At 32.6% G+C, this 26,213-nt stretch overlaps 1 protein-coding gene across 1 annotated transcript in view; it reads left to right on the top strand.

Moving 5' to 3' along the window:
• The window catches only part of LOC113512403 (ATP-binding cassette subfamily G member 4-like), a 108,843-nt gene that overhangs the window by 59,139 nt on the left and 23,491 nt on the right, over window positions 1-26,213 (top strand). Inside the window, exons 4-5 of the mRNA XM_026896283.3 lie at window positions 2,179-2,324; window positions 13,560-13,719. Of these exons, the coding sequence (XP_026752084.1) occupies window positions 2,179-2,324; window positions 13,560-13,719 (306 nt within the window). The remainder of the gene's footprint in view (window positions 1-2,178; window positions 2,325-13,559; window positions 13,720-26,213) is intronic.

Genomic DNA, 26,213 nt, shown 5'->3' on the forward strand with positions numbered 1-26,213 from the left:
ATAATGTATTCAACCTACTCGTATATTAAATATAAATATAAATATGTCACTATTAACTAAGTATCGTATTATTTATTTACAACAATCCTTGTTACGCAAATTTTTTATTTATTTTTTATCCTCTTACAATTTTTGACATAATTTTATGTAAAACACCAAATACATAGAATGTTATCCATATTGGAAGTGGGCTCATTTGAGATAAGAGAGAAAAACTGGCACGCTAAGTGCTCGTAATTACGACGTCTATAAAATCCATGTGTGAGGACAAAATAAAATAGTTATTATCTCATCATCTTCTACTTAATTAATTTTAAGACTTGGAAATGATATTTCCAAATTAGTATAATAGTCATAAAATTTTTACAATATTAAAATAAATAATTAAATAATAAATGTAATATAAAATATAATATACAAACATTAAAAACAATTTATTTAACTTAATGTTAGAGTTAATGAAATTTATAACGTTACTAGCCATATAATCGATAAAATTTCCCATCGGCAGTCTCCATATTAGAAACTTTCATTCCATGATATAGATAAGATCGTAATATCTTAAATCGCCGTGTGGTCCCGTCATAGAAAAGGCCAACCCGTCTTTTTTTGTAGCTGTCGTAAAAAGCGACTGAGGGAACTTAATAGTCGAGGGATAGGCAACAACATCTATCTTAAAACATCGACTATTCCTAACTGCGGTCGCCAACCAGCTCACCAAACATAACAACTACTGGAAAACCCTTGTTTGTTACCTGTTAGTACCTCAACGATTAACCGAACGAAAAACCGCTCCTTATGGTAGTTTCCATAGACATCCTCCCTCTTGGGAGGCCTAGGTTTATTTTATGCAACTTTGAATGACAAACATGCTGACGGCCCACCTGATAGAAAGTGGTAACCGTCGCCTATAGACATAAGTAGTACCATGGACATAACAGAGTATATTGTTTTGGTCATGATACTCCCCATACGTTGCCATTCAGGTCAAGACTCAGATGTTACTCCTCTGTACCCTGTAAATTCACTGTCATGTCCTACCCTTCAAACTGAAACACAGCCATGCAAACACAACTGATTCACGGTAGAAACACGAATGTGCCAATAATATCCGAGCTAAAGACTTTTGTACAAAATCTTCCTCTGGTAAAAGTGGGCAATGGTTCAACAGTGGGCAATTAACGGCTAATATAATAACAATAAAATCTTAAACCCCCATATACAATGTAACGTCAGTAGTATTATCTAATAGAGACAGATGCTGACATAACGACAGTTCAAGGGGAATGCATACGCGATACTTAGCCGTAAACGCAACAACTAATCTAAAATTTAAATTACATCCTTCAATAATAACTAATTGCACTACTGAGATAACTATCACGTCAATGTTGCTCTGTATTTATTAGCAATTATCACAAATAATAACAAACTCTTATATAACAATATATGAACTGTTTTTCTTTTAATTAATACAATGTTACAGTTGTTTATCACATTTTATTGATATAACTCTCATTTATTATACTTTTATTAAAAATCTATTAAATTTCAGTGTAAAAACATATCAAAGTGTGATAAAATCATAGTTCGATTTTTAATAATAATTGAATAATTTGTAATATTTCTAAATGATTATTTGAAAACTGATATTGTACATTTACTTCGTTAGTCATAGAATAAGATCCACTTGAACCTATCACAAAAAATTTTACACATATCTACTTCATATTTTGCTTCGGAAATTTTCTAAAATAACTTTACTATCAACATTTATTTTTTCAGTGACAGCTTTATGAAAATCCTATTAGATAATTAACATTTGTGTACGCTAACAGAGCTATTTTTGAATAATCGATCAAAAATATTAAAAACTCTAAAATTATGTATATTCAAAAACTGTCAAATAATTCCTACGTTGCCATTCTTCCATAAACGTTTGTATGAATGCTCCTAAAAATTTAGTACAATTATCAGAGATGACAAAATACCTTCAATAAACTAACTACATTTCACAGATAGTAATAAAATTTATAAGGATATGACTACGAAAATTAGGTAACGTACAATGAAAGCAATGTATACCACGCGCTGAATATCGACTAAAATGTGACTTATCCCATACTAAATTATAGTCGTAAAGATATTTAATTCATTTTATATATGTTTATTTTACAGATTATAGAGATTCTTCAGACCCTCGGCTTATGGGATCACAGGCATACAAGATCAGAATGCCTGTCTGGGGGACAGTCGAAACGCCTATCAGTTGCATTGGAGCTTGTCAACAATCCACCTATCATATTTCTTGATGAACCAACTACGTAAGTATTTTTGTATATATATAAATAATATTAGTAAGACGAAATCATATGAAATACTGTTTTCATCTGAGCGTACAGAGTCAAATTAAATCAACTAAACTCAACATGTATTCCAGAAAATTAAAGGTCAAAAACGTCAACCCTTCAGAAGACATTTCAAAAGAGATTCCCCCGTAAACGCTCAAAGTATGGAATGAACTCCCTGCCGTAGTTTTTCCTAAAATGTGACATTCTTCAAAAAGGGCATATTAAGGTTTCTTCAAAGTTGCAATCTAACACGTGAGACTCATGGTGTTACAGACATCCACAGACTACGGTAACCGTTTACTATCAAACAGACTGTATACTTGTTTATCATCTTCTTGATATAAAATACTAATGCTTATCATTAACTAAATACCTACGCAAATGCTCAAAATTAAAATAACAAATCGATGGATATTTCTTGAAATCGTAATATGATTCTATCTATATATATATTGATGCTTTTCAAAAATTTTTTATTTACATTATGTTTATAATTAAGCTTAGTGTTGGTAGCTAAATATGAAGCTTTATTTTTTTACATTTTTCCTTCACCTTGTTTACGAAACTAACTGGGCAAGCTAGTTTGACAACATTTTTAATTGATCAGGCAACATAAGGTATCCCGCACTCTATCCAGAGTTTAAAAACTCTGATATACCAAAATGGAAAAAAAAATGTATACTAGTTATTAAATGAAGACTACGGCTGTATAGATAAGTACCTAAGCCTTTCCTATTGATAGGAAAAACAGAACCAAAAAAAATTATAATACTTTTTTTTATATAAAAGAGATGCGAGTATCTTTTTTGAAACAGCCATATTTGAACTACAAAGAGAGAATGAAAACAGCTCGAAACGGTCAAAGTTTGACCTATTACTTACACTGTGCTAACTACTTATACACAATGGACTTATTTTTTTATAAGACTTACAGTGGCAGACAAATGAAAGTTCACCTTATGTCTAGTAGTAACTATTCCCTATAGTCATTGACCTCATAATGCCCATGAGCATCACAGAATATACTGCGATAACTATGGTTTATGTTATACCTCCGCACCCTGTAATTTCCTAATGAGAGTCGGGTTTAATTTTCAATCCAGATAATTCAATGTTAGAAAATTATTATCGCTATTTATTTACCACCTGAGTGTATAATTATCCCCAGAAAACCAAGCTTATATTAATATATCATTACAGTACACGTAAATAAAAAGATCGTATTACCAAAACTAGGTAGTAATATAATCTAAGAGTAAAAAAAAACAATTAGTGACGGACGCAATAACTGCGATAATCCCAGTTATCTACAAAAGAAAAACCATGGTTCAACATGAGTAATTGCTATAATTTATTTCGTCCTTCTTAGCTCTCTAATATAAATAGACGTCTCTTAAGTAAGAAAAAACGAAAAACCAAGAATACTTTTATCAGCTGATAATACAAATTACGACGACTTTTTTTAATGAATATAAATAGAATAGTGGACCTGTTTGTACTATCGATATACGCTGACGGGGCACCAGTGTGGGATGAATGGGGAGGACGAAAACAAATCAGTTGATCCATCGTTACGAATTCAACGATAATAACCACGATGATTTCCATGGGGAACCGTGTGGAGATCTATAACCAGCAATATGGCATATATTGGTAATGGAGCCGTTAGATCCCATTACTAACGATCCCGTTCCAACCTTTCCTCCCAGAATAGATGTGTTATAATGTTGATGAACAATTTAGATCCAAATATCTTTACTAAATTTATAATATTACTTAATAATATTAATAGATTAGGACAAAAAAAAATAAGATGATGCCATAAATCCAGAATGAAACGTAATATCTCGTCCTTTATGCATATCCTCATACCCTGCCAGCCTTCACTATAAACGACCTTTATCTCAAGTAACATATAGTATCATCGTCCTTTATTATGGTTTCTGTTGAAATACTAGGATATATAGGGTGCCTAAGATAAGATCAAAGGGCCTTTAATATCAAGACGACTGTCTGTTTCCAGAATGTGTCTTTGAGATGTTCTCAAAGTCACACCGAAATTTGGCAACGTTTACATTATTTGTGAATTTTCAAAAGCAATTTTCAATATTTCTTTATGGTATATGCGTCTCTAGAACCGATGTGTAAGCATTAAACGCCGTATGAAAGTTAATGAAATAACGTATATACGTAATGGCTTGTACAGACGAGAGACATTTTGTCCCTAGACAACATTTTTCCTTTATGTTCACCTCTATAGCCCCGCCTTTTAAATCTGATGAGAAACTTCTCTCAACACACATTTTAGTCCGGTGATGATTAATTTAATAATACACATACGTGCTTACACTAAGAGAAAGATTATCTTAAAGATAGTAAAATTTTAAACTTCACTCTGCTGATCCTGTAAAGACCTGGAGTACTCGTAAACATAAATACATAAGTATTTTTGTCAATTTTGACATATACTCACAACTCCCCAATGAAGTTGTCAAAGGAATTTGTCGCCTGTTACAGTTGTGTTAAACATAACACTCGACATGCCCATATTTCGTCGAACATACCATAATCCAACGTAGCTCTTGGCGAACCTACCACTGCTATTCGCACTAGTATTTATTTTTGACGCTATTAAATAAAAACTAGTACATATCAGACTACAGATCATAAAAGTTTGAAATATTACACATAGTTTTCATATATAATGTAGATACCCAGTAAGAAAGGGATTTCGGAATGCCCACGGGAATGGCAGATAACAATGGATGTAACGGGTTACGCTGGGAAGCCTCAGGGCTTTCTTATAGCATAAAATATCTCATCAAACACATAAATGTAAAAAGGGCCAAATCTTATGTAGATAACACAGATAATATAATACTGTATAGGCAGTAAATAAACCTACATTGAAATAAATCGCATATCTACGAAAATATAACGTTAGAAGTACCTACAAGGAACAGCAGTTCCATCATACAATATTAGTACTAACAGTAGGGACTTTTAAGCAATTTCTTAAAAAACTTTACAAGTTCGTCTGTATTTATCAAATCATGGCTGTGCATTACTATGTTGTAATTATATTTACATTATACATGCATTGTATTTTAAGCGCTTTTTCAGGAAAAACCGCCTAAAAGTACTACATGTATTTTAGTATTGCAAAAGTAAAAAATTGTCGATGTAACTTAACAGGCGTTTACTAATTGGATCGACGAGTAAGTTGTTTGAATAGAAATTATCAAAGAAAAGCACAGTAGCACAGTATATGTGTAGTATGACTCACGAGTTAAATACTAGAATTTAAAGCTAGATTTACATTTTAAAATATCTTAATGTAATATTAGACTAAATATTAAAAATATTGAAATACTCGTATGAATTTGTGGGTAGAAAAACATAAAAAGTCATGACCTGTATATTCCTGATACTCAAATGAACTGGGATTGCCAATGCCGAGCAACTATTTCGACTAATTAATCAAAAAGGAGAAACATCTGAAAAAAAAGATAAACAGAAAAAATATATAATAATTGTGTTGGGAAGTTTTTATATTTCAACATTTTTTTTAATTGACTATGACCAGATTTCAGTTTGTAACCAGTCCCTACACTGGTTACAAACTGAAATCTAGTAAGGCCAAATACGTACTATTGAAATGGTCACGCACTGCACGTTGCATGTTATCGCACTGCACGTTGGATGTTCTAAATATTCCTTCAGGCGTAGATATACCTGAGGTCCAGTGAAATAAGTTCAAGAAAATTACATCTATACAATGGGAAGTAATTGACTTAATCACGCCCGTCGTAACATTTTATTGATCGTAAAGCTGGGCCGTGTTTAGAAAATTGAAACATGCCTCGACCTCAGGCCGGAATCGGAGTCGCAAACCGAAAATCCAATTGCAATAAAAACGCTAGAGAGTCGACTCGTAGCTGACTGGTTGATCCTTCGGGGAGTTCTGCAGCACGTACGAGTATGTAACCTAAAGCTTACGGACTTGATAAAACTACGTAGTACTGCACAGACTTTCAATAGATGTGTCATTATCTATCATAACGCCTCAAATCAGACCTCTTACACAGGGCCGGGCTTAGCCTACCTGGTACCCCTGGCCAAGATTTAAACGCCCGGAATTAACACGATCATTTGGATAAACTATAATAATTTACTTAAGTTATCTCAACGTTTCGACCAAATTACACACTCGTATAATTTGTTATTATACGTTGTTGTCGAAATGTTGTTACACGGCTGTAGTCACGAATAGCCTGATATAATACAAGTTACAAGTTAAGTCCCTATATTGAAGATTTCTACACAGAAAACTAACCATATCATATGTCTCAAAGGTAAATTATCACACTTTACCCAAACGATTGCGTTAATTCCCATATGTTATAAACTATAAAGCATGCAATACAAAAGTCTTAAAGAGGTGCTCCGGAGAAAACTTTTGTCAACGCATGCCGCCTTCCCAGATGACGAAAAACTTAAGAGGAGAGATTTTTCGTAGTCAGGCAAGACGCCCTTTTCGATCTCGGCATCCCTGAGCCCGCCCTAACAGGCCTCTAAAGCCAATACTACATTTACGGGAGAGATATGAAAAATGCTATGCTCGGAATGTACCAAAGAGTTCGAACCGATAATCAATTCGAAAAAAGATTCATGAGTGGTCCACCTATAAGTTAAGGTAGATAAATATATGACGATTACTGATGAAATAAGGTGATAACCTTAAAACAACGCAGAAGAAACCAAAGTAACGATGACTAGAATACAGTATTGTAAAAAATAGCCATTTTCCATTTTAACATCTGTCTCATTTTCTACTTATTCCTTCAAGCAGTATTCTCAGAAATGTTTCTTGAGAATAATCTCGACGATGCATTTTTAATAAAACCACAATTCCTTTCTACATTAAGAGTCAAAGTAAAATTGAAATAAGTACTTAGGTACGTACGACAAGAATTATATATTCTATACTTAATTTATAAAATTTATATTTTATGGATATTTGTTAAAAATCTATCTGAACTAGCTTTCACCATATAACCGGGATATGTTCACTAACAAGGATTAAAAGAAGCTTATATTCTTCTCCAGTGTTTATAATACGTGTATACTAAATTCAAAAGTATCATTAAGCCATTAAGACTCCAAAAGGTAACAAACAAACTTACTTTAACGTTTATCATATTAGTAAGGATGCAATATAAAATGCAGACATATCTCTATACTGTTAACACTGCGTAAGTAATAATACTAAAGTTAATAGTATTAATAAGAAAGTTTATAGGTTGGCAGTATAATTTAATTATTCGCCATCAACCCTTACAGATGTTAATAATAATAGTAACAATAAAATAAATATATACCTAATCACATAAACAAATATATAGCGTCAGATTACTATCTGCTATCAAATTTTAATGGAGCCTTTGACCAATCCGCGTAACATCACAACTGCTTTCACCAGAATCAATGGGGATTATTTCGACTGATTGAAACTAAAGTTGCCTTCCCTGTTATTAACCAAATATCAACCTTATCTCGTTCAAAATACAGAAGTGACAACTGAAAGTTTTGTTGGAAACATTTTTGATTTATTAGTTCTGTGTAGCACGAAAGTAAAGAGAATAGGATCATTTTAATATCGATTGACAATAATTTCATGTTCCTCGAATTATCAAATAACTTAGCAGTTATCTCTTAGAAGGCCATTCCGATATTGGACATTTGCACCCTATAGAATCCCTCCATAATGGAGGGATTATATAGGGTGAAAATGGAAGCTCCATTAAAAACAATTACATAACTTTGACAAATCGTATGCTTGAGTACATTTGTACTAATCGTATTTTGCTGCTAAGCAAGCTCTCATGGTGCGATTTGATTGAAAAATATGATAGTTAAATTACAAGATTCGGAGACAACACATAACATCATAGTCCCTACGAATGAAAATCATCTAAAAATATAAGGTATTCTGTAATATTTATGGATGGGTGGGTGTTCATATTCTTAGGACGTTTATAACTTCCAGAAGAATTGTTCTAGAAGCTTCTCAAAACTTCTTCTAAAAACGCATTTTCAAATAGAAGTGTTCTCTCGAGTTATAAAGATTTGGTGAATAAACGAACTTCTATCTACACGACTCGGCAATTATTTAGCCCATACGTAACAATATAGCGAGACGATGACAACTTTTGATTTTGTTAATAAAATTTTATACTTTCCATAATTGCATAAAAAAATTAATATAATTAAAAATCTACTTATTTAACAACCTATAATATCCATTAAGTATACTTATTTTAAAATATAATGTACAAGTTTTTTTATATATATATATATATATATATAATCTCTTCTAGAATTATATCAAACCATTTCTTCTTTTTTAATGGATGATAATAAAATGGTAAACCCGTCCGCGATAACGGTATACGCTGGCGGAACACCAGCAAGGGATGATAGATGAGGATGAAAAGGCAGGTGAGTTAGGCCATCGTAATGAATACATTTGAAATTCAGCACGATGGTTTCCAGAAGGGACCACGGGGAGGTAGACTTGATAGGGTATATTGTTAGCAATAGAAGTGGTAGTAGTTATTAACAAAACCTATCAAACTGTTTAGGTAGCTATAAGAGTGAAGGCATAATTCATTTCATTTAAAACAATAAAACTCTCGTCGTAATAACTTATCCCGATAAGACAAAAAAGAAGACTAATAAAAATATAGAACGTTGGAAACATCGCAGAACCAAACTTAACAACGTTTGGCAACAATAATAAAACCTAACAACGCACGTTCGCACTTCGAAAAATAATCAAATATATTCCGAATTGAACGTTCTAGTATATTAGGCAGTGTAGATACGAGCTAACTCTATACGTGACGGTTGGATTGAGGGTAAATGACACAAATTCCCTTAACTCCACTTCGAAAATGGAGAAAACCAATATTTACTTAAGTATTTCTGTTTCGGTACGTATGTGGTGGATATATTACTGAAGGTCGTGAACTTAAAATGCCAGGTCATTTATTATTTTTAAGCGAATTTGAAAATATAGATTTTACATTTTTATATATAATTATATTAAGTGAAATCTTTACCAATTTTAAATTACTTTTTATACAATCAATAGAGCTTCTTCTATATCTATCTTGTATAAATTTTGTCAATCGATTTCAAAAAAGGATGAATTTCTCAATTGTATTTTATTAATGTTTTTTGTTATCTCATAAAAAAATTCTATCTATCTATCTATTTAAGAGCTGCGCTCTTGTCGGTAGAGCTCTTGCCACTCACTACGATTTTCAGCGAGTCTCTTCGCCTCTTGATACGACACGACACCAACTCCTTCCTTGATCTTTTAAAAAATTTAAAAGACAAAAATATAAACCGAACCTCCGTCGTTTATAAAACGATTAAGATTTTTTATCTAAAAGAATATACTTCATATTGGTCGAATGGAAATTTAGCAAAATCAATTCAGCAATTTAGTTAATTCAAAATGACTGGTTTTGCCATAAAGTTCATGTTTTATAAAACACACTCTTTAATTATAATATTTGAAGTACGCACGCATTTTACGCACTTACTTCATTATACTAATAAAACTCACATATTTATGTAAATTTATAGTTCTGTCTCTGTAAATAGTCTTTCTAAATAATAGCTAATATAAATAAAACAAAGTCGCTGTCCACACCTGTCCGTTTCTCCGCTATTTAACAGATTTTAAAACGATTTTTTTCTGTCATTTAACGGAAAATTCGCAGATACAATATAACCAAACTTATAAGCGCGCAAAGCTGTTATATAAAAATAAAATTGTAACCTTTCTTTCTACTTAAAAAAACTGTTGTTTTTGTCCTTTGGTAATCTTTTTTTATATTTTTATAAGTGACACGCATTTTATTGAGAGATTACTTTTAACTTTTATTTAAAATTAATAATAATAACAAAAGTGGAACGGAGCTCTAGTTAATAATAATTTAATTTTTATTGTTTCAAAATGCCTCGATAATAACAAAACCTGCCTCCGGCTTTTCTATTTACTCATGTGGTTGTGGGTACAACTGCAGTAACGAATTCTAAATGTACACACCGTGGATACAACTACACAGGTACGTTCGTGGTAATTGCGGTTTGCATCTCTTCGTAAGCAAATTCAATTATTCAGGACATTATTTCATGAAGAATACGATATTTTAATGCTGTATTGTATAAAATAAAATTACAAAACCAACATAATAAACCAACTGTGTAAATAATAAACCGCCGTTGGTTTCGGCATAGAATAGACTTCCCCTTCCTCACTCATGGGAGTCATAAGAGGCGACTAAAGAATCTTAATAGTTGAGGGATGGGCAGCAGCGTCCCTCTTAAAACTTCACCAGAAGCTTAAGTATGATTTATATACTTATGGAGGATAATGGAATGATAGTGACGGATGATAGATGAAGATGAAAATGCAGGTCAGTTAGGCCATCGTGATGAATACACTTGGAATTCAGCGCGATGGTTTCCAGGGAGAACCACGTGGAGGTCGACCTGACTAAGTGCATTGCGAGCAATGCGACTGGTAGTTTGCATTACTAACAATCTCTCCCCCTCCCGCTTAACTACGGTTATCAATCTGCCTGCCAAGCGTGACAACTACTGGGAAACCCCCCCCCCCCATATGGGGGAGGCCTATGTTCAGCAGTGGACAGTTAAGGGCTGATATGGTGAGGGTGAGGATGATGATGATGATGATGAGTAAACTAAAGTACACATCCCGGAGTTTCTTTCTCACGTAATGTAATAAATTAATCATATGTGTAAATCTGCGAAATTGTCTATCCTTGTACCAAATTTCAGTTAAATTTGTAAATATTTCAGCGTGCCTAATTGAGTTGTTATACAATTAATACAACTATGAAAACCGCATCCAATTTGGTGCAGTAGTTTTTGCGTGATACCGAAACATACACACAAATATACAGATACGAGTATAGACAACATTTGCAATAATTATTATTTTGACTATTACTCTTATCACCTTAGAGTCTAAGGCTTAGACCCCTTCTATCATATTTTCTTAAATGTCTTCCATGTACAGACATTGTCTAGTTACAATATTATTATATTAATAAGGTTATGTATTGTACGACAATTATAAGAAAAAATATTACAATATTCTGTGATATCAGAGGGAGACTTTGTACAAAAGTCGATTGCTTGGGTACCTCTGTCCCATTCGTGTTTCTACCGTGAAGCAGTTGTGTTTGCATGGCTGTGTTTTGGTTTGAAGAGTGGGATATGGCTTGAATTTACAGGGTACAGAGGAATAACATCTGAGTCCTCAGGAATGGCAACGCATGGGGGGTATCATGGGCGAAACAGTATACTCTGTTATCTCCATGGTACTGCTCATGTCTATAGGCGACGATTACCACTATCCATCAGATGAGCCGTCAGCTTGTTTGCCATTCTAAGTTGTATAAAAAAAATACACTTCATCTTTCAGTGACTTCAAATCACGCCCATCCTAACAAAATGCTAATGTTGTTTGTAGAGGACCCAGAATAGGTAATATAAGACGGTCTGTACTTTTTCCTATATCAAAAGGAAAATTTAATAAAAATGAAGCATTTCTTGTGAAAATATATAACCAAACTCCCATTCTAATTCTGTTTTCACGTAACTAAATAATATGAAATATTTAATAAAGTTTATTTTGAAACTTAATAATACATAATCTAGTTATTATTTATTAATATGATATTTAGGAGTGATACGCCCACTCAAAAACTATAATAATAACACACCCAAAGAAATCCTACGTTTATTTTGGATGTTTAGGCAGGATTTGACTAAAAATAGAGTACAATCCACAGAATACATAAATTAAATCGTGGATCATGCCACAATTTAGGGATACAATTTGTTTTGTATAATACACATGTAGCTTAGGTCCTGATTGGTTTATTCCTAGTTCTAACACTAATATTTTCTTTAGCCTTTTAAAATAACATAAATATTTCAATACTAAAAACTATATTTTGTTTAATACCGTTATAATTCTATGAAATTAAATTATTTTAGTAATACATTTGTATTACCGCAAAATAACATTTCTGTGAAATATTTTATAATATAATATTGTTTTTTTAGTTTACGTTCATTTTATTATACAAATCCAAATATCCAAATATAAAGAAAGGAGGTTATGAAACGAGTTTTTTTAATACGTGCTTTGTTTTTTTAATTAAATTTTTAATGATAATATTGTTAATATAAATAAATATAACGACAATTGGTGTTAGTCACTAATTACACAGATTATTTATTAATTGTTTAGATTTGTACAATTTTAATATCCCGTCATTTTCGAAAATCTATCTCGAATCTAAATATTATTGATCTAAGCTGAATTAAAAAAACATTGTTATATAATATATTATGTTCACTCCTAAAAGAACAATCCTAAATCTTCGAGCTTTGATTTAAAAAAAAGAGTTGTTAGTCAAATATCGCCATCTGTCACTGAGATGTTTTGCAACTTTCCAGACTTGCAGGAGCAAGTCTGTTAATAAAATATGAACTGTTTTCAACCGACATCAAATAATTCCAATTGTAAACCGTATAAATATGATATAAATTTGATGGATTTTGTAAAAGTTAAATACCGTATAGATTTCGTTTTGACTAAATATTGTTTTAGTTTAAAAAAAATTCTGGATACACAGAGGCATTTAACATTAATCGTCAAGAATGGCAAAGCATAAGGGGTCTATGAGCATCACAATGTATTGTGTAATTTCTGTGGTACTGTTCATATCTATAGAAGATGCTTACCATTTTCCATCAGAAATTATACTAAATAAAAGCAATATCTCGCGTTTTTTTTTTTTTTTATTTATTTTATATTCTATGAAATCCCCAAAATACCTGAATTATAATTTCGTGCTAGATCTGTCAAAGATTATTTCGCGGTCTAGATTAAATTAACCCAGTAAGATATTAATTAATTATTAAATAGGAGAAGTACATAAAATAATATGATCACGATTATGATTTAATGGGGGGAAATGTTTGACATCTGTCAACTGTCACCGTTATAGTGAATTTAACACTATATGTTAGTGAACATATTATATCTGCCAATGTATGATTTAATAATAATAACTTTTTTTTAATAATTTACAGAGGTTTAGACATCGTATCCATTCGCCAGTTGGTGGTCCTTCTAAGACTTCTCTCGCGACAAGGGCGCACCATCGTTTGCACTATACATCAACCGTCCGCCTCGCTGTTTTCACTTTTCGACCGAGTTTACATACTCGCAAGAGGCCTCTGTTGTTATCAGGTATATAAAACTTTATAAATTTATTTTTAAAATTACCTATTTTCAGGAACACAGGGAGATTTTGTACAACAGTACATCTTCTTGACTATCTCTGTTCCACTTATTTTTCTGCAGTGGATTAATTGTTATTCGGCTGAGACTTGGTTTGAAAGGTGGGATATGGCAGTGAAATTACAGAGTACGGAATCGTAAGACAAAATCTTCAGGAATGGAGCTCAGGAATCCGCATGAAGGGTACCACTGTAACATTCTTTTATAAACTAGCTAACAGCCCACCTAATGGTAAATGGTAACCGTCGCCTATAGACAATAACTACAGCATAGACATTACAAAATATACTGTAGTACTTATTGTACCCGTGATGAGTTTGTTTGCCTTCCTGAAGATTATAGTGTTATACGTCCATATCCTGTAATTTCAATTAAATATTTAAACCAATTTACGACTTTTGAATACTGCATAATTACTGTAAATACGCTTTATGTTTATATTAATAGCAAAAAAGTAACCTATGTCCTTTCCCATTCCACATACCAAATTCCAAAGTGATTGTTAAACTGTTGAGGCGCTAAGAGGTAACAAACAAACTCATTTTCTTATTTATAAAATTAGACTGTGTTTCGGTTTGAAGGGTGGGATATGGCGTGAATTTACAGGGTACAGAGGAATAACACCTGAGTCCTCAAGAATGGCAACGCATGGGGGGTATCATGGGCGAAACAGTATACTCTGATATGTCCATGGTACTGCTCATGTCTATAGGTGACGGTTACCACTTTCCATCATGTGGACCATCAGCTTGTTTTCCATTCTAAGTTGTATCAAAAAAATAGTCAAAATACAAACAGTAAGGATGCAAACGTTTTTAATGATATCATTAATAATTATAACAATGTAATGTAGATAGTTGCCGCATAGAATGTAGTGGTCCTGACATAGAATAAGCCATCTTTTTACCCATGGGTGTTATAGAGACGATTAAGGGAACTTAATATCGTCTAATCGAGAGATGGGCAGTAGCGTCCCTCTTAAAACATCGGCATAAATCAAACTGCAGTTACCAATACGCCTGCCAAGCACGGCAATTACTGGCAAAATGCTCCCAAAGGTAAACTGTCAAAGGGAACTCTCTCATTCCTTATAGCAGTCTATGGGGAGGCCTATATTCAGCAACGAAGAGACAACGGCTGAAATCATGAACGCAGATAATAAGTACCCACATTTATATCCATTGGAGAAAGATGGATGGCAATTGAGTGGCAAAAATATTGATCAGAAATAACATTATGTACCGATATTCACATCGCCTAATGATCTCGATACTCTAAAGGGGTAGAGAAACAAAAACCCGTAAAAAGTAATTTGTGCCTCGTAGTTATGGTGGTCTTTATCGCAAATATCATCAGTATATCGAATAATTCATCGGAATCATAACAACGTGCCTACGTCGGAATATCGGAGTGGAATGTGGCGGAAATTCCGCTACGTGCCGGTGGCGATAAAATCCAAATATTACCGAATACGGACCGCGGAATACGATGTTTTTTTTTTTTCAATTAAACTTAAATGTGTTTCACTGAAATGACCTCGGATCACGAACATTATTATTTTATCTGTACGCTACGTACACAAAATATCGATATTTCCCTTTTATTGTCACTCGTATTTTGTGTGGACGCGGCACACAATTCGAATTTATGAGCACTTTCATACGTACCGTGATAAAATTCAATGATCGTGTTACCTAAATAAATAGAATAAAAAAGCAAACATTAATACAAACATAATGTAATAATAATTAAAATTTATGTAATCTAGATTAAATGATAAGGTTTATGACATACTAGCTTTTACCTACGACTTCGTCCACGTGACCGATGTAAAAGGTAGCCTATATTCTTGTCTATCCCATATAGTATAACTAGTAACGCTTTGAGATAACAAACAAACGAACTAAGTCACTTTCACATTTATAATATTAGTAAGGATTAGTAATTATTGCATTTTCATTATTATAGTATTATATGATAATTGAATATTTGTAATAATATCATGTCTCTTTTACTGTTTGTCTGTGTGTATGTTTGCTCCGGCATAACGCAAAAACTACTAAACCAAATTGAATGCGACACTTACAGTTGTTGTTGTACAAATTGCACGCGCAAACGAAGTAGCAAATAAACAGCTAGACCACAACATACGACGTATGAAAAAGTTGCATAAAGACATGAGAGGTGGTCAGAATCGTTCTTTGTAGGAAACTGTAATGCTCACCCCCAGGTTATAATAATATTATATAAATATCTTTACTAATATTATAAATGTAAAAATGTCTTTGTTTGTTGCCTTATAGTACCTTGACAGCTTAACTATTCACTTTAAAATTTGATATACACATACTACTCGTATATGGAATGGAGAAGGATAGAGGCTACCATTTATCCCGATCAATAAACATATCTTGGCCACGCGGACATGTACAAGTTAGTCTAAAATAAATCGGTATTCCTATAAAAAATTTTAGTCCTCCGGAATTGCAATGTATGGGACATCACAATTTTTCTTAATTGTACTCTTCATGCTCTATAGGCAATAATTACCACTTTCCACCAGGTAGGCCGTCAGCCTATTTACCATTATAAATTGATTAAAAAAGTGTAAATTTATATTATATTTATATAAAGATAAGTATATTGTATTGAATAATACAATTGGATATTGTATTGGATAATACTCCTGTCTAATCATTTATAAAATCAATTTAAAAAAATCCTTATTCCCCTAATCGCTATTATGTTTAGTAATAATATTTATTTAATCAAACAACATAAGGCCCATTTTGTTAGTTATAATTGACTTAACCTATGTTATAAGCGGTCATGACGCTCTTGCATTGATAACATTCTAGGATAGGACAGTCCATTTTACCAGCAATTGTCTTTAGAACACTGTTTGTTTATAAAGTAATTAGATTTCAATTGAATTGGGTTTAAGTACCTATTCTAAAAAAATAATTATAACATCAAAAAAATTTACCTACGTATCTATACAATATTTTCTTTCTCTTAAACTGTATACAACTATTAAAACATTCTACCTGGAAAGTACCTATGCCAGTTTGAGTGCATTCAACTATCATTTTATTAGTGCATACATTTCATAACAATTGCAAATTTTAATTAAAAATCCAGCTCTCTCCGTCCATCTAAATTCATACTAACTAATATTTGCAATTTGAATACAGTTAGGTTTTAGTCTGAAAGCAATGACCACAATTATACTTCAGTATTGCACACAGACTGCATATAACCAGCTGAAACTAAGTAGTTCAGTACTTTTTAATTAAATTATTTTAATACGCATTAACATTTACTATATAAATTTAGAGACTCATTCATTTTTAGGTTCTAATAAAATATTTAAACATACCTTTTACCTCCTTTACTTAATTAAATATGTTAATATTTACTTAAGTTATCGAGTTAAACATTTAAACAATACTACTTCCAAACTTAATAATATTAAGAATAAATACGTACTAAATTCCATGATGCAAGTTTCTCACTAACAAATTAAAAGTACTGACAAATCGAACTCTTAGATTCTGCGCATATGTCAAAACAAAGTTCGAAAACTGTTAACTTCGCGCATAAAACAAAAAGTTAGGTAACATGACTTTTCGTTTTTTTATACAACTTTGAATAGCAAACTGGTAGCGCATTTCATGGAAAATAGTGACGGTGGAATAGACATTATATGGATGGACATCATAAAATAAACTAACGCCTACCAAGGTTTAAAGGATAATAATGTTATGGTATAGGCACCAGTAAGAGATATTTGGTGAGAATGAAAAGGCAGGTCAGTTAGCCCATCGTGACGAATTCAACGATAAATTAATCAAGATGGTTTCCAGGAGAAACCGCGTGGATGTCGACCTGATAAAGTATATCGATGAGAATGGGGACTAGCATTCCCATTATTAACTATCCCTTCCCCCCAGACCAAGGTGTTACGACTTTATACCCTGTAATTTCACCGCTATATCCCCCCTTCCTTACTTGTAAGTGTTATGAGAAATGACTAAAGTGAGAAAGGTTAAGAAGAAGTAAGATGTGGAAACTTAAATATCAAGGGTTAACCTCTTAAAACACTACCAAAAGTCTAACTGCAATTGTCAAGCGTCGCAACTACTGGAATACAGCTATGCAAGTACAACTACATGACTACAAAAACATGTGTGTGACAGACATACTCATGCAGACGTCTTTTATACAGTCTTCTATACTTTCATTTACATATTTCACGCAATATGTAACGATGCACGAAATTTTAATGATATCAACTATACCGTCACTAAAGTAAATGTGTTGTAAAAGTTTACGCAAATACAAAGTGCATTCAACTCCAAGCTACCTATAATTTTAAGGTAATTTACAGAGTAGCGGTTATTCACTCCATCCACGACCGCTGAATAACCTGACACTCGCATAAATATAATTTATTCTTACTTAATACAGTGCAACTTTTGCCGGTTTTCGAGTCTGTAGGTACACACGTAATATGTACCTAAGTGCTTACTAGCTTGAACTCAACTGCTTTATTTTACACGTTCTTTATTCCTCTGCAAAGTACACAGCAAGAGTTTAGATGCTTTATATTTACTTTTTGAACTGTTTTAATTTTTCTTCTCTATATAAACGCTGAATTCAAGGTATTATGTAGTTTATTAACTACTAGTGATCCAGCCCGACTTCGCATGGAAAATAGGATTGTCGAAAATATTGTATAGTCCGTATTACTTACTGATAATGTAACTTTTTATTGGTGAAAGAATTTTTAAAACCGGTTAAGTAGTTTTTGAGTTTATCCATTACAAACAAATAACCTAACACTTTTCTCTTTATAAATTTTTTATACATATTAAGTAATAACTTTCCAGTTAATTTTTTTTTATACTTATAAAATATCGATCATTTTAAGAAATATCGAAGATACTAGTTATATCCCGCGACTTCGCCAATGGTCGAATCGTAATAACTTTCCTCAAGAAATGAGCTATCAAAAAGAATATTTCAAATTCGACTGGCGCTTCCAAAGATTAACGCGTTCATACAAACACACTCCTCCGCTTTATATAGTAGTATAGAAAGCGCTGGCGGAGCACCAGTGAAAGGTGATAGATAAGAATGAAAACAGGTCAGTTAGCCCATCATGATAAATTCATCAGAAATTAACCATGATAGTTTCCAGGGGGACCCGCGAGGAGGTCGACCTGGTTGAGTATATTACTAGCAATGAGATTCTCAGTCTCCATTACTAACAAACCCTTTTATTTCCCCCATTTATCGACTGTTGTCGTTGTAGTGAACGCAATATTCAAAATACCCACATTTCACCGACCATATAAAAATTCAACGCAAGAGATGAGCTTACCACCATCACTCGGATTAATTTGGTTTAACGGCTTAATTATATGTATATAATTTTGAGGTAAAATTAAATATTTCCTGAAACAATTTTTTAATAAAATTATAGGTAGCATAGCTTTAATCTGTAATTTTGCTTCCATGAATTATGCAAAATAAAACTGTTCTTTATTTTAATCGGGGATGATACTAAATTTCGTTTAATACCGTTTAATCGTTTGGACGTGATTGAGTCGAAAATCCATTACAAACTTGCACATTTATAATATTAAGCACCCGTCCAGAGATCCCGAGGTCGAATCCCAGCGTAAACCTATAAATTTTCAATTACATCATTTAAAAATGATCTTGTTTCATGGTTCGGAGGGCACGTAAAGCCTTTGTCCGGTAAGCTACGTCAGAGATATTCTTGTGTAAATTCCAATTCAAATCATCTTTATTCAAATAAACTTGTTGTTAAGCACTTTTAAATCCTCATTTTTTTATGAATCCAGTTTTCGAAAAGTTGTTATCTGTTGAGAAGAGCCCGTAAGAAACGCAACAGTTACTCTTATACTGTTAACATTATGTGTATTTATTTAAATGTACAATTTGTGCGAATAATAATGTAATATAAATGCGAAACAGTATACTATTATGTCCATGGTACTGCTCATGTCTATAGGCGACGATTACCACTTTCCATCCGGTGGGCCGTCAGCTTGTTTGCCATTCTAAGTTGCATAAAAAAAATTCAAAAAATACATGGACGTTATAAATACCGTGCACATTTGTCATTCAAGTAATTGTGTAGTGTGTAATAGGCTTTGTTCAATAAGTGTACTTTAAAACAGTTTTAAACTTATTGTAGACCCTTCGGTATCTTACTATAACGATAGCAGTCTAGAATCTTTTGACATAAGGATGTGTCTCGCACATGATTAGTTATTAATTGTAGTGTAGGATAATCCACTGCTGTTAGAATAGAATAGAAACATTTATTGCCATACAATTACAATATAAAATACAAATAATATATACAAAAAGTGTCCCACACCCGGCAAAAGGAGCCGGCTCAGGGGATGCTGTGAGTGTCCCAGCGCAATGTGAACAGCTGCACAGCGCTGGTTTTCAGCCCATCCCTCTCTTAACAAAACAACCAAAATGCAGGGTACCACTGTAAATTACTTCTTGCAAGAATTATTTCTCAATAATAAATAAAAAAATACTAATTAGTGTTAGTATTTTTTTTAATGGGTGATGATAGAATGGTCTCATCTATCATTTATCATCACCCAGTAAATGAAATGAGGATGAAAGCATATCTGTCTGACTAATCGTGATCAATTCATAAAGACATTTATGAATTCATGTTATGTCCATGGTACTGCTCATGTCTGTAGGCGACGGTTATCACTTTCTATCAGGTGGGCCGTCAGCTTGTTTGCCAGACTAAGTTGTATAAAAAAAAATTTAACCACGATGGTTTCCATGGTGCACGACGTGGAGGTCAGTCACTCAGTGGGATCGCTAAACGGTTGCTAACAATATCATCCCTCGATCCTAGATATTTGATAGAGCAATGCTAACTAACCAACTAACAAAATCGGTTTCGAATTCAGAAATGCGAGTATAGCCCCGCGTTTAACTGCGTCATTGAGCTCATCAGACATAAAACTTTTGTGGCGACTATTTTGACGAGACAGAAACTCAAATGAGACCGTCTTTGATCCTTCCATTAATTGTACAGATTATAAGCAAAGTTGAAATTTAGATATTTACATTACAACACGTCGGCATTTTGCGAGATAATGAGTGTTTGTTTGGATGCGGGCTAATTTTAAACAACAAAGTTTAATTCCGTCATGTCTTAAACTCGAGAAATTCCACTGTTAACATGAAAATATTCTCTGCTTTTTCTCTTTATAAATATTTGCCGTTACCAGTCTTTCCACGACAATTCTTTTAGTTCATAGTGATAATAAAAATAGTCTCGCTTTGTATCTCGCTAAAAAAGCACTTAAATAAAATCATAATCCCACATTCTCTGTTTCATTAAAACCTCCGACGGTTCTTGTTTTTGAATACCCAGGTAAAAAACATAATAGAACAGCTGAGAACCCACTTGATGGAAAGCGATAACCGCCACCAATAAACATGAATGAGTAGCCCATAGTGCGCCCCATGCGTTGCAATTCCTAAGAATTATATTGTTACGCCTTATTACTTGTAATTTCTTGGTCATATCCTACCCTTCAAAAATGTAAGGAGAGCTCTATTAAAAAATGACAATAAAAATGTAAAATTATTAAAGATCAAACCTAAGCCACGAAATACAAGACACACAGAGAAATATGCAAAAAAAGACGGTAGCCGCTATTCATCAGGTGGACTGTCTGCACGTTGCCTCCCTAACAATAAAAAAAAAATTAACACAACTTGCCTTTTCTATCATTTGGCTTCGAAATTTCCAATTTATAATTTTGACTTCAATTGTGACAAAACCAATTATTTTGATTACAAAACTAAACTATACTGAAACTAAACTGATTTTAATAAAATTTCCATGGAAAAAATCTAAGTATATCTTTTCAGATAAAATAGAATTTTTCGAAACGGTTACTAACTACTAACGAAGTTGAGAATGAATTAACATGAAGAATGAGTTAACAAACGCAGAAAAACACAAACGAAATGAGAACCTCCATCTTTTGAAGTTGGTAGAAAAAAAAACTAATATTCTGTATTAAACAATAAATGTAACTGTTAATAATTTCTCGACACAAATTTCAACTAAACCGCGGGTAAACCGAGTTATGTAGTGACTGAAGTAAAAGTTTTCCGTTTCATCCTCTCTAAATATCTCGAGAGCTCGTAGTGCTTCTTAGTGCGATCGTCTTTCAAACTTCACCTCTAAAACTTTTCTAACTATTTACATATTTCTTCGGAGGATTTTTTTCTTATTTACAACTTGTTACTATAAATGTAACATACCAAACTTTTACTACATTTTAAGCTCAAATTGAAGAGAAAATGTTTTTAAGTCTTATTATTTATGTATATATTTACGTGCTGTGATGGTCCCCCCCTTTGTGCACCCCTTATAATAATAACCCTCTAAACTAACCTACACATGGAAACCTACAAAGCCTAAGAAAAGCCTACGAAGGCTTTACCTAATGAAATCCCATGAAAATCTAATGAAAACCTACCCTAAAGAATGACCTAACATCCTCAATATAATCCCATACCTATATTGCCTTATACACCCCAAACATCCTATGAATCATATAAACCCTTACAATAAACACTTAATATTGAACAGATCTTATAGTAGAACACTTGATCATCTGGCCAGATAAATAAATGTGTGATCGTCTAGTAATGTAGGACCCGTTGTGTGTGTAATAACCAAAAGGTTCTTTAATTGGTATATGATAGGAGTTAAATAATAAAGATGATTGATAAATCTTTAAGGATTAAGAATAATTAATGAATTATACTCATAATTCATGTAACTAGGAAGTTATGTTAATTTAATAGTAAATTACAGAATAACTGTAATAATAAAAAAATGGGGGAGCGGTCGGGCCCCTCACACGCCCGGACCAGTGGAAGACTTTCCAACTATCTATAACTCTTCCTCCAAAAAGGTAGGGAAGGGTATTACTATTTATTAATGCACTCTGATGGTAATAAGGGAATGAGTATTCTCAGTTCCAAACCAAACATAAGTACATTTACTTCAACATTACAGTGGCTCCACCAGCCCCACGATGCTTCCAGTATAAATTAGTGCTTGCCAGAGGCAAACGGATCGGAACTGAAATCCCAGGATCACTCCGACACGAGAGCTTACTCATGGGCGATGACCCTTTCAGTCCTATATGGCGACATAGAGATCACCCACTAACAGTACGAAACTGTTTCCCAGCGTCACCCTGTTACGAGCTTACTCAATGGGGGTTTCCCTTCGGCTCCACAAGAGATCAGACCAAGAAGCGAGATCACCCAGACACCAGAACTTACTTTGTTGGGACATAACCCTTCGGCCCTATAATGTGACATTAGAGATCACCTGTGAAGACAGTCCGATAGAGATGAAGATTTGTGTGATAGGGGATACCTTCCACACCCTGGAATTGGCCAAGCCATATAATGTTGATAATTGCTATATCATAACATAGCATTGTCAATTTAATATTATTTACTTAATACCAAGAATACTCAAGGTTCAAGTTAAATCTGTTGATTAGGCCGGAGCCTAAGAACGAGTAGTCCAACACATAGGTCGAGAGCTACTAAAAGTAATGAGTGCTATTGAATGAACTATAAGTCCAGTTAATTATATATAATATTATTGTTGATTAACCACATTGTGAATTAACCAATTATTTATTCAGAGAGATATATCTAAAGGAACTATAAGTCCTTTAAAAGACACTGATTAATCACAAGTTAACAACGTCTCGTGAAATAACCAGTTGGGTTTTCTATAAGTTTGAGGACACTAAGTCCAACAAGCTATTATTGTGTTGAGAGTAATAGAGATTTTTTTGTAATATTTGTAGAGGTTTGATTAATCACATTGTGAAATAATCAGATTAAATAATTATGTAGCTTTATAGAGAGGACTATAAGTCCTAATTGGTTGTTGTCATAAATACTGATAAATTACACATTAAAGTGCCAGGTCAATTATTATATATAGGTATATAGGAAGGACAATAAGTCCTATTTGTGTATGTTGTAGTAGTAGAGGCAATATATTGCATAATTATAATGTGAAAGATATAGATTAAATATATATTTGTATAGAAAGGACAGTAAGTCCCATACAATTATTGTAGCTGTACTATAGTTATACTATATCTACTTCCATTTAGTGTCTTAGTAAACCTATTTACTAAGAGGATTTCTCAGATAAACAAGTGTTTTAGTGTTTAAATCATCATGATTAAATCCCTAAGAAATTAGGTCTTTAAATAATTATCATATCATTTTAAGTGAAATTTCTCATATAAATAATTCCAATATTTCCCCTACAGGTATTATAAAATAACAGAAAATTATATAAATTTTCTATAGACTTAGATATAGAATCATAACGTGTATAATCTCCTTTTGTTTGACATCTGTCACATTAATGACGTATTGAATGACGTATTGATGTATTGAATTGAATTTTGATTATCTATCACAACTGTCAACGTAACAAATACTAGCAAGTTTGTTTATTTGTATTTGTTTAATATAACTAAATATAAAATCATCATATATCAACCGTAATATACAACTAAATTATCAGTGACATAAATAATCATGGTTTACACCAGAAATAATTAATAGTATCCAGTAATGCTACAGTTTTATATTCATATCAGTAGCCAAGCTTACTTTCAAATTCAAGAATGAACAGAAGATTAGAAGTTTAACATTCTTATTGCAATTGTACTTGCAATAATATATACATACAGTACTAATTATCAAGAACATTCCTCAAATACATGTGTGGTGAAGATTTTCCCAATATGCTATCTATTTGATTCCTAACCTCTAATGTAAATTTATTAAAGAAGTGAATAATCAGTGTTAGTGTTTGCTTTATTAATATTTAAAGTAATTGTCCTAACTTGATATCAATAGGATAATATCTCCTTGGATACAGTCCGACATAAACATATAACTCAATAATTAAATTTATAAAATACTAATATTATATTTTACTACTTGTATATCTCCATACTATTCCCATAAAATATTCCAAACATGTATATTAAATATAAATCCAGTAAATATTCACTAATATTAACCCTGTCTGAACTTGTCTAGTCTATATAACATGAACAAACAACACACATACAAACCTTATCGCCGGGACAACTTCCTTTCTAAATATAAGTAAAATACATAGCTTCACAAGTATCATACAGTACCAATTTTATACTGAACCTCATACCTAGTTAAGAGTAACTATAGTCAGAGAATCTTTTAGTACTTTTATTACCATTAGGAAATAAATCCACACCTATAATATCAGCATAATTAAATATTATTAGTAATCAGTAATACACACAGAATTGTTATTATCAGCTTGTTTACTACAACAAAATCAATATTAAAGTTTATAATAAATCAAGACAAAATATCTATTTAAACAATACAGGCTTGTTTACCATAAACATCCCACCGTTACATGAATTTATCTACTAACACATTAATGTATTAAAAGTAATACATTCACATAAAATCACCTGCAACAGCTAAGCTGTTTCTCTGTACATCTGGTGTAAAACAAATTCCCACATGTAATCATGGGTAATTAAAAGTATACAAAAGAATCATTAGTACAGTTGACCGAGCAATGGTATGAAAACACTTTACCATGAGACGTTAAGCATGAGCAGGTGTTCCAAATCAACACTGTAATAGTGTAATAAATACAACTATTCCATCATCATCATCGTCTCAACCATCACCAATCCACGACTGAACACAGGCAATTCCCCATAGACTGCCAATAGGAACGGCCCCAAACTCCTGCACCCACCGAGTCCCCATAATACACATAAAACAGTCACTCCAACCAATGGAGGCAGCCCTCACCACACTTGCATATACAGAGTCGCCACTCAATAACCCCTCTGTCTCATCAATGGTTGTTTCCCCAGCAATGAGACCAGACCACAGCCACCTCAGTCTATTTATCCTCAATAAATAAATAATTTATAGTAACTAGATATGAATTTAGTTAGTATTATAATAGTTTTATAGTTGATTCAATAAGTATTTGCCAAAACTGGACAATTAGAATATTGAGTCAAATCGATGAATTTCTATCAAACAGCCATATAATTGAATTTTGTATATGAGTAGAATAACGTAAGTATGTATTATTATTACGTAAATTATATTGATGTAGATCTTTGTTCAAATGTGATTGCATTTAACTATATACGCATTACCTAAAGGTATATGGACTCGATTAAATACGTATTTTAATAGTTGTTGGGAAAAATATTAAGTATAAACTTTGCCTGTGATCACAGTCAAAAATCTAACTACGTAGTAATAAATGGAACAAG

The sequence above is a fragment of the Galleria mellonella genome, unplaced genomic scaffold, assembly GCF_026898425.1.
Source record: "Galleria mellonella isolate WM207_F2 unplaced genomic scaffold, CSIRO_AGI_GalMel_v1 utg64, whole genome shotgun sequence".
In the NCBI taxonomy this organism is placed as follows: domain Eukaryota; kingdom Metazoa; phylum Arthropoda; class Insecta; order Lepidoptera; family Pyralidae; genus Galleria; species Galleria mellonella.